At 30.8% G+C, this 9137-nt stretch overlaps 1 protein-coding gene and 1 long non-coding RNA gene across 2 annotated transcripts; both read right to left on the reverse strand.

Moving 5' to 3' along the window:
• Positions 1-588: 588 nt before the first annotated feature.
• On the reverse strand, positions 589-4809 carry LOC107909216 (beta-glucuronosyltransferase GlcAT14B). The gene is made up of 4 exons (XM_016836677.2): positions 4039-4809; positions 2760-2835; positions 2475-2590; positions 589-1440 (listed from the first exon to the last, which is right to left on the reverse strand). The coding sequence occupies exons 1-4, from the start codon at positions 4607-4609 to the stop codon at positions 923-925; spliced, it is 1281 nt and encodes a 426-aa protein (XP_016692166.2). The 5' UTR covers positions 4610-4809; the 3' UTR covers positions 589-922.
• A 472-nt stretch (positions 4810-5281) lies between these two features.
• Positions 5282-6604, reverse strand: LOC121219997 (uncharacterized). Its single transcript, XR_005917074.1, has 2 exons — positions 5912-6604; positions 5282-5769 (listed from the first exon to the last, which is right to left on the reverse strand). It is a non-coding gene; the product is annotated as an uncharacterized lncRNA (long non-coding RNA).
• Between the last annotated feature and the right edge of the window lie 2533 nt (positions 6605-9137).

Genomic DNA, 9137 nt, shown 5'->3' on the forward strand with positions numbered 1-9137 from the left:
TTTAAAATATGAGCACTGACTCGCCCTTTTTTCTTTTTAAATTTGTAATATTTTATCAATAATTTTTTTTATATATATTATGTAATTTATAACACAAAAATTAAATCATAGTAGTATATAATACTTCCATAATATAAACATTAAAAATATTAATATGACTATATATAAAAATTTTAATAAATAAAAAATATTAAATTAAAAATGATATAAATATTTTTTTATTTTTTTAAAATAATATGGGTGTGCCCAAAAATTTTTAAGCCCATATCAAGCTTGGGCTAACATGAAGTGTGTTAATCTTATGCCTAAACCTGACCCTATACATGAACAACTCTATTATACGCCTGCATGAGATATAAGTGACATCCCACGTATGATTATCTATCGACCACATCAATTTTTAACAATAGATATAAATGAAATTTTTTACAATGACTAATTATTCATTTTTTAAGTAAAGAGTACAACATGTACTCTAATTTCTAATATAAAAATATTCATGGAACTTTTTACCCCTACATGCATTTATATATATACAGCTTGATCTGTAAGTGTAATGTCTGAGGTAACCATCAAAGCAACATACTATTGCAGAAAAAATATCATTGATCTCCTTAGCTTTGATCTTTCTGCAAAAAGCTACAATTAGGATTCCCTTTAAAATCATTACTCTTTTTGCTAATGTAGGCAAAAAAAATAACATATGATTTTCTCACAAGGATAGATAGACAGATCATAAAGTACCTACATCTAAACCAATAAATAATTATGTAAATGAGCTACAAAAAAATATTGTATTAATCAAATCCTATGCCTTTTGTCAACTGATCATCATCGGCAGTTTTCGGTTATTAATTCGACAGTGTCTTCAGCCGTGTCCAGTTACTAGTATGCCGTTGCTTCTCGAAATACCGGTGTCAACTCAACTGCATTGCTTGGCAATAAAATCATCCGATGAAAACAGACTGTTTATGAGACGTTTGAGCCTCTCGGCACCGGGACCTGGCTTGAGCTCTGTAGTATTTGCTCGGACGTGCTGTGGTAGCGTTACGTTAGGATTTCCTTTGTTGTTGAACCATCCACCGGGGATGAATCCATTGGTGTTGCGGCCTAAAAGCTCTGAATCGATCTTGTCAAGGACCGGTTCATTCTTGCTGAATTTCCTGGCGAAGGGTGTGTTGCTGTCAACCATCCGTTGGTAATCATTTACAGTAAGGAAATGCGGGTGTTGTTTCGGTGGGTTGTCCCAAGATATGAAATGAAGGTCGTGGCTAATGGTGGTGTTCCGGAACTCCTTGGCATTGCAGATAACAGTATGGAAGTAGCCTTCAGGGGAAGAAAGGAAGTTTGCGTAGTACATGAGGACTATCCTCGGGAGGTTGTCCCAGCCCCATAAACAATACTCGATGAATGGTCGAGAGAGCATCATCCAAGCAGAACCTGATGAAATACGAGCAGAATCGAGAATCAGATGCATATATAAGTGTATACTAAGATCAGCTTCCAAGTTTCAACTCGACAAAACTTATCAACCAATCCGGACCAGTGTCATGGTGGGATGAAAGGAGAAAAAGAAAGAGTGCGTCCCAGGTAAGGATGAGAGAGCATCATCCAAGCAGAATTGAGAATCAGATGCATATATATAAAGTGTATCTTAAGATCGGCTTCCAAGTTTCAACTTGACAAAACTTATCAACCCGATGCATGAGAGCATCATCCAAGCAGAACCGAGAATCAGATTCATTTATAAATGTATCTTAGATCAGCTTCCAAGTTTCAACTAGACAAAACTTATCAACTGATCTGGACCAGTGCCATGGTGGAATGAAAGGAGAAGAAACGGTGTCCGGGGCTGTAGATAGGTAGAGGATTCTTTTTTTACTAGAAATCACCTATTCTAAACATATGCATGGCAAGCAACTTCACCTTAGCTGAAAAGCCGGGATATTCCAACAAAAATGAGATGATCGACTACGGGATTTCATGAAATCCCCTATTCTAGACATGCAGTGGAAAGAAACTATCATCTTGGCTGAAATGTTGGGATTCCATGAAATCATCTATTCTAAACATATGCAATGGGAAGCAACTATCATCTTAGCTAAAAAGCTGGGAGATTCCGACAAAAAATGAAACATTCGATTCCTGGATTTCACGAAATCACCTATTCGAAACATAAGCTGTAGAACGTAACTATCATCTAAAAAGCTGGGAGATACCAGCAAAAACGAAATGTTCAATTCCAGGACTTCATGAAATCACCTATTCTGAACATATGCAGTAGGAACCAAAACATTCTATATGATCTGAGCAATAATCCTATCTTATTCTTGGACTAAAACAACATCGTGTATTTGATGCATCATAGCAGTGCATAAAACCGAGGCGAATGAGTGGCTAATAGCATTAAACCACAATCAACATCAGCATTTTGACACTGCATAAAGTAGCACAGAAATGGAAATTTTTCTCACCTGTAAACAGCCTATATGCAGTTGGTACACTCCGTTTCTCCGTAACCCAAAATACATCTGATTTTCGCCGGCTATAAAGCCCTGGATCGATTATAACAGGCTTTGCTCTTTGATACCTGGAAAATCGAGCAAAAAGACATTCCTTAAGCGGATTGGCACACAAGCAACGAACACTTGCTATTTACAGCTACCTATAAATCAAATATCTCAAAAAATCAACAAAGATGAGAACAAAATATTGAAATTTTAGATGCTAATATGAACATTAAGGGATGAACCACTAACTCTTTCCATCCAATGTCACTGGTATGTTCGATAAAATTAAGGTCTCTTGGGATAGTTGACAATGTATGAAGCAGATCTGTCACAAAAAAGAAAACATACAAAATGATCCTCCAAATAGATAGAAAAAGCTTTCGAAAAATAAAGCATACTCGTATTGGACACGTACCCGTATCCAGTACTTACCCAAGTCGGAGTAATATATTAATTAGTTATAATTAGACCCTAAAAGGACAGTCTCTTCATAAACATACAAATTAAAGGCACATATATATAGATAGATATCGATACGATCCTTCAAATAGATAGAAAAACCTTCGAAAAATAAAGCATACTCACTTTGGACATGTACCCGTAGCCTGTACTTACATGAGTCCGAGTAACATGTTAATTAATTATATAATTCGACCCTAAAAAGACAGTCTCTTCATAAACATACAAATTAGAGGCGCACACACACATATACATACACGATCCTTCAAATAGATAAAAAAAAAACTATAAAGCATACTCGCTTTGGACATGTACCCGTCGCCGGTACTTACATGAGTCCGAGTAACATGCTAATTAATTTTATAATTATCTGTTCATAAACATACAAATTAAAGGCACATATATATACCAAAGGATCATAAACAATTATCTGTTCCTCATTTTCCATCAAGTATTGTGCCCAAAACCCATGTTCGATATATGATCCTTCAAATAGATGGAAAAACTTTCGAAAAATAGAGCATATTTGTATTAGACACGTACCCGTATTTGGTACTTACCTGAATCCAAGTAACATATTAATTAATTATAATTAGACCCTAAAAAGACAAGTCCTTTCATAAACATACAAATTAAAGGCACATATATATACAAAAAGGATCATAAACCATTAATACCCATGCTCGATCCTCCAAATATATAGAAAAACTTTTAAGAAAAACCTATACTCACCCGAGTTCGAGTAACATAATAATTAATTATAGTTAAATTCTAAAAAGGTAGTCCCCTACAAATGGTTATATCTAATTGGAGAAGTCAAAATCTAATTCCTAACAAAGCTAATACAGTCAACAAAACACATATACATATATAGATTGAAGATTAATCAAAATTAACAGCATTAAAGCAATCAAACATTAAAATCAAATTACCCCCAGAATTTAAATTTCTAAAATTAGTAACAATTAAAAACAATTCCCACTATTGCTCAAGCTCAAACTCACAAATAAAACCAACCCAAAATCGATAAATTGCTGAAAAAAATCTTTAAAAACTTAATAACAATTACCATCTTGTGTAACCAAAGGATAATCCGAAGCACTCAAGTTAATAAACCAATCCCAATCACCACCTTCCTTAAACAAAATAGCGGCAGCATGAAGAGTATTAGTAACCATAGTTGGTCCTCTATAAGTCACTAGATTAGCTCTAGTAACCATCCTAACATTCCCAACTCGTTTAAAAACCGGTTCGTTTTCAACCAACTCAGCCACTTCCAACCTCTCCTCAGCCGAAGCTTCCAAATCCAAATGTACGGCATACTGGTTCCTTGGATGGTACAAAGCCTTCAAAGTCCTCAACAAGCTAACCCCATCACCGGCTGAGCCGGAGATGAGGTAAGCCAGTTTAGGAATCGGGTTCGGTGAAATCGAAGCAACATGGAGCTTAGATTCCACGAACTGAGGAAGTGGGGGTTTGGGTTTGCGATTGTGGGCGTAGTTTAAAAGAGAAGGGGTTGTTGAAGAAGTTGAAGTAATGGAGATGGTGATGAGGAGAGTTGAGAGGAGAAGAGAAAATGTTAAGAGAAGGAACCAAGTTTTCTTGTGAAGCTGGAGCTTAGTTGCAGAGGTGGAATCCATTGATTCCTTTGACAAAGAAAAACAATGGGGTGGGGGGTATTGAAATCAAGAAGGATTTTTGGGGTTTCAATGATGAATCCTTTTTGGTTATTGTTTATGGGTTTTTTTTTTTTTTGTGAGTGGTGGAGTGTGTGAATCTCTCGTTCAAGCTTTTCAGTGGAAAGAGAGAGAGAAACAGAAATGGAAGTGAAAATGAATATGAAAGTCTTCTTATTTTTTATTAGGTTTAATTTTAGTCCTAATCCCTATATTTTTTTAATATTAAATTTACACTATTTGTGTATTTAGAATTTAGTCATTTTATTTTTATTTTCAAGAATTTATTATTTTTATTTTTGAATTTAAAAATTATAAGTACAATTTGTTAATACTGTAAAAATTCTTATGTTAAATCTAAGTCCATTATAATTTATTTCAAATTTAATAATAGAATTTTAACAATATTAACAATTAAACTTTAAATTTTAAATTTGAAAAATTGAATAATTAATTCCTAGAAATTAAAGTAAAAGCAATATATTCCAATTTTATACAGTATTTTAAGTTATTTTCCACTTATAAAAATTATTAATTTTGTGATGTAAAAATTAATTATAAATTAACTTTTAAAAAATTTGGTTCAAGCTTAAATAATTACAATTTTTTAACATGTGGATCGAAAACAAAACTAAATCGAGTAAATTTTAGCATGAATCAAACTGATTTTTTTTGTCAAAAAAATAAGCTGATATTTATTAATTAGGCTCAAGAAAATGGAACTGAAAAGTAACCAACAAACAGCAAAGTAAACGACAAACTAAATAGACCAGTTGTCCAGCATAAAAATAAATGAGGCCTAGAAATTAACAAACAAAATTAAAGCAAAAGAAACCCCATGAGCCTGCAGAAGCACCGTTTCAACATCCAATATCAGCCAACCAGCTCTCCTCAACACCTGCCACTGTAACATGCAACCAAGAGCAAACGTCACTTTGCAATCTAAAAAATGGAGATTCAATGAACCTTCTCCATCCTCAAAGCGAACAAACAAAACTCAGTTCCTCTGAATCCAACACAACCAGTCATTCTCCACCACCAACTTCACAGAATCCGGAATACCTGCAATCCAGTTCCCGCATATTCCTCTTCTCCGTCCTTCCATCGCCAAAACGTGAGCCGCCCTATTAATCGTCCGAGGCACATAAATGTAAGTGACTTCTTCAAACAATTGTTGTAAACACTGAATATGAAAAGTAATCGGCCTAAGAACCGATCTGTCTTCCTCTTTTTTCATAATAGATTTAATGACTGTTAAAGAGTCACCTTCCACGATCAGACGCCGAAAGCCCATCATACGCGCGAATAGCAACGCCCTTTCGCAAGCTCGTGCTTCTGCCACAAAAGCATCACCAACCTCCTCAAACAGATAAGTATCAATCCCTGCAACCTTTCCTCTACTATCTCTGGCTAATACTGCTGTTATAGCAATCTTCTTCTCCGGTAAATAAGACGCATCAAAATTAAGCTTGATAATATCAGATTTAGGAGGCCTCCAAATATCCTTGCCCCGACAACCAGAAGATAAAAGAGGATTCTTGTTAACTAATCAAGTATCAAACTGATTTTGATAAAGCTAAATCGAAGTTACAGTTCGAATCAATTTTCGGGTTCTTGATTTCTTTCTACACTATCAATTGGATTTAAATTTTTAATTCGGGTCTTTTTGAATATTAGAATGCTACATATTCAAATTTAAACTAGACAAATAAAGGGATTAGATTTCAAAATATAAAGAATAAAGGGAGTGAAGAAAAATTAAACCTTTTTCATTATTGTGAATGAAACGAAAAAATAAGAGCCATGGAAAAGTCATGGAGGAGGAGAAAAAGAATTTCATGTCGTTTGTCAATTTTGTTTGATGAGTGAAATGCACGCGCCCTTAATGGAGGGAAATTTTTTTTTCTTATTGGCTGTTTTTTTTTATTATCTAAAGGTCAAAAAATCATTCCATTATTTTGCGAAATAAAAATTTTAATTTAATTATCTTAAAATTTTATTGGATAAACTCTTGAGCTTAATTATTTTTTAAAATATTAATCCAAATTTTCAATTGAAAAAAAAAACACTAAAGATTCAGCCTTTTCTTAGGATAAACTATTTAAATAGATTAAATTCAAATAATTTGATTTTTATCTTAAATTAGAAGTTAATTTAAAAATAAAACTCTATCACAACAAATTTTGAGTTGAATTAGTTCTTAAATCTGGTATTTTTTTAAACTCGGTCCTTAATTTTTTTAATTTGATCCATGAACTTGAATTATTTTTATTTGTGATAATGTGGTACTTTGAGGTTGCTCCATGTCATTGCCTGAAATTTAAAAAATATATAAAATCTAAAAATAAAAAAAATAATTAGAAAAGAAATATTTTATTTTTTTTTAAAAAGTCAGGTGATGATGATGCAGCACAATTCAAAGTGCCACCTAATCATATCTTAACAAAATCTATGTTCACAGACCTAAATGAGAAAATCTACCAAGTTCTAGAACTAATTTTGACAAAAAAAGTTTAGATGCTATTATAAAAAAATACTAAATTCGGGACTAAATATTAATTTATCCCAATTTTTTATTATTTATACTCAACTGATTACAACTAGTAAAAATACTATAGAGATCTTTGTACTAGAAGTCAGATTACGTTTCATCTCGTCTACTAAAAAAATGTGCAAACTAATCCTTAGATAATAGAGCAAATTAATCCATTTAAAACTAATTATTTTGCGAAATAAAATATTAATTTATTTATTATCCAACTAAACTCGAATTTAATTATTTTAAAAATTTTAGCTTATCCTTTTTTGGATAAACTATTTAAATTGGGTGAGTTGAAATAATTTGATTTTCATTTTAAATTAAATTTAAATTTTAGGGATAAAACAATGTTTAGTCCGTAAATTTAATAACATTTTTTAATGTAGTTTTTTATTTGTCCACATTGATCTCAAAACTTAAAAATATTTTATAATTTGGTCTATGAACTTGGATTCTATTTAAAAATAATTATGTGAAACTCAAAGACTATGTCACGTCATCACATAAAAAATTAAAAATACATCTTAAAGTATCACATCATTATACCTTAACATAATCGATATTTAATAACCAAATCAAAAAAATTACCAAATTTAGGTACTAAATGTTATTATCCCAATTTCTCAACTGATTACCACCCAATTTAACAAGAGCCAACCTCTAGAGGACACATGATCAATGTTTTGGGTACATGAAAGTTACATGATCTTTTTATTTAATTCAAATTTTATTTTTAGTTTATTTTTAAAAAATATTTTAAAAATCAGTAAACTAATTATTATGTTTCTTTATTTAAAAATTTGCTTCAATTTTCTAATTTTCAATTAATTTAATGAATATAATAATATTTTAAAATTAAACTAAATATATATTTTAATTATTAATTATTTAAGATTCTAAATAAGGGCAAAGAGCGCGTGGTTAAAGACGTTGTGAGAGGAAAGTGGGAATTGGCTGAGTAATAATGAACCTCATGAAAGTGAAGTTTGCCGGTGGCATGATACTTGAATGCTTTGCTTTTTAATTATTAAAAAAATAAAAATTCGTAAAAAAAAAGTAAAAATAATTTTTTTTTAAAGCTGGAGGGCATTAAGCAAAATTGTAAGGTGAATGGTCATTTCAATGGGCTGATTGTTGTGAGGAATAAACACCCATTATGAGCTGACATTTATCCTTATGGAATTTATAAATACGAAAATTTAATTATTGGATTTAATCTGATAAAAATTTGAGAAAAAAAAAATCCGAAGTACAATGATGATTTAGGTTTAAGGTAAAAATCAATTTTCTTTTATTTTCGTAATAGATATTAAAAATTAAAAAATATTATTTTTATAGATTTTTATGTCGTAATTAATATATTTATTGTCGACAACAATGATTAACTCTTTCACTACAGAAATAATTGATAATGAAAAAATAATTTTAATGTACATTTTGTAAATAATTTATAAATATTTCACTTAAATATTTTAGAAATTATTACATAAATTATATTATATTAAAAATTAAGAATATGAAAATAAAATAGTAATTTTAATATCTCAAATTAAAATTAATTCACAATTTAGGTTTAACCATCACTACTTAGAATATAACATAAATACGATAAATATATATTTTATAAAATATAAATATAATATAAAATCACTTTATGTGATTTTAAAATTTTAATTTTTCATATTTTCAGATTTAGAAATTAATTTACTTTCAAGAATTTATCTTATTTAGATTTCAATACTCAATAATTATATACTAAAAAAATACTCAATATAAAAATACTCAATAATTGTATACTAAAAAAAAGTTAATACAACCTATATATAATATAATAAATATTTTAATGATGCGGAAACCCGGATGGCCTTGGATGCTTCACACAAGGTAGGCCAAGTTTCTCAACAAGGGAAGAACTCACCACATTGGTACAACTTCCACTATCGATGATCAATG

This window comes from Gossypium hirsutum, chromosome D08 (genome assembly GCF_007990345.1).
Source record: "Gossypium hirsutum isolate 1008001.06 chromosome D08, Gossypium_hirsutum_v2.1, whole genome shotgun sequence".
Lineage (NCBI taxonomy): Eukaryota > Viridiplantae > Streptophyta > Magnoliopsida > Malvales > Malvaceae > Gossypium > Gossypium hirsutum.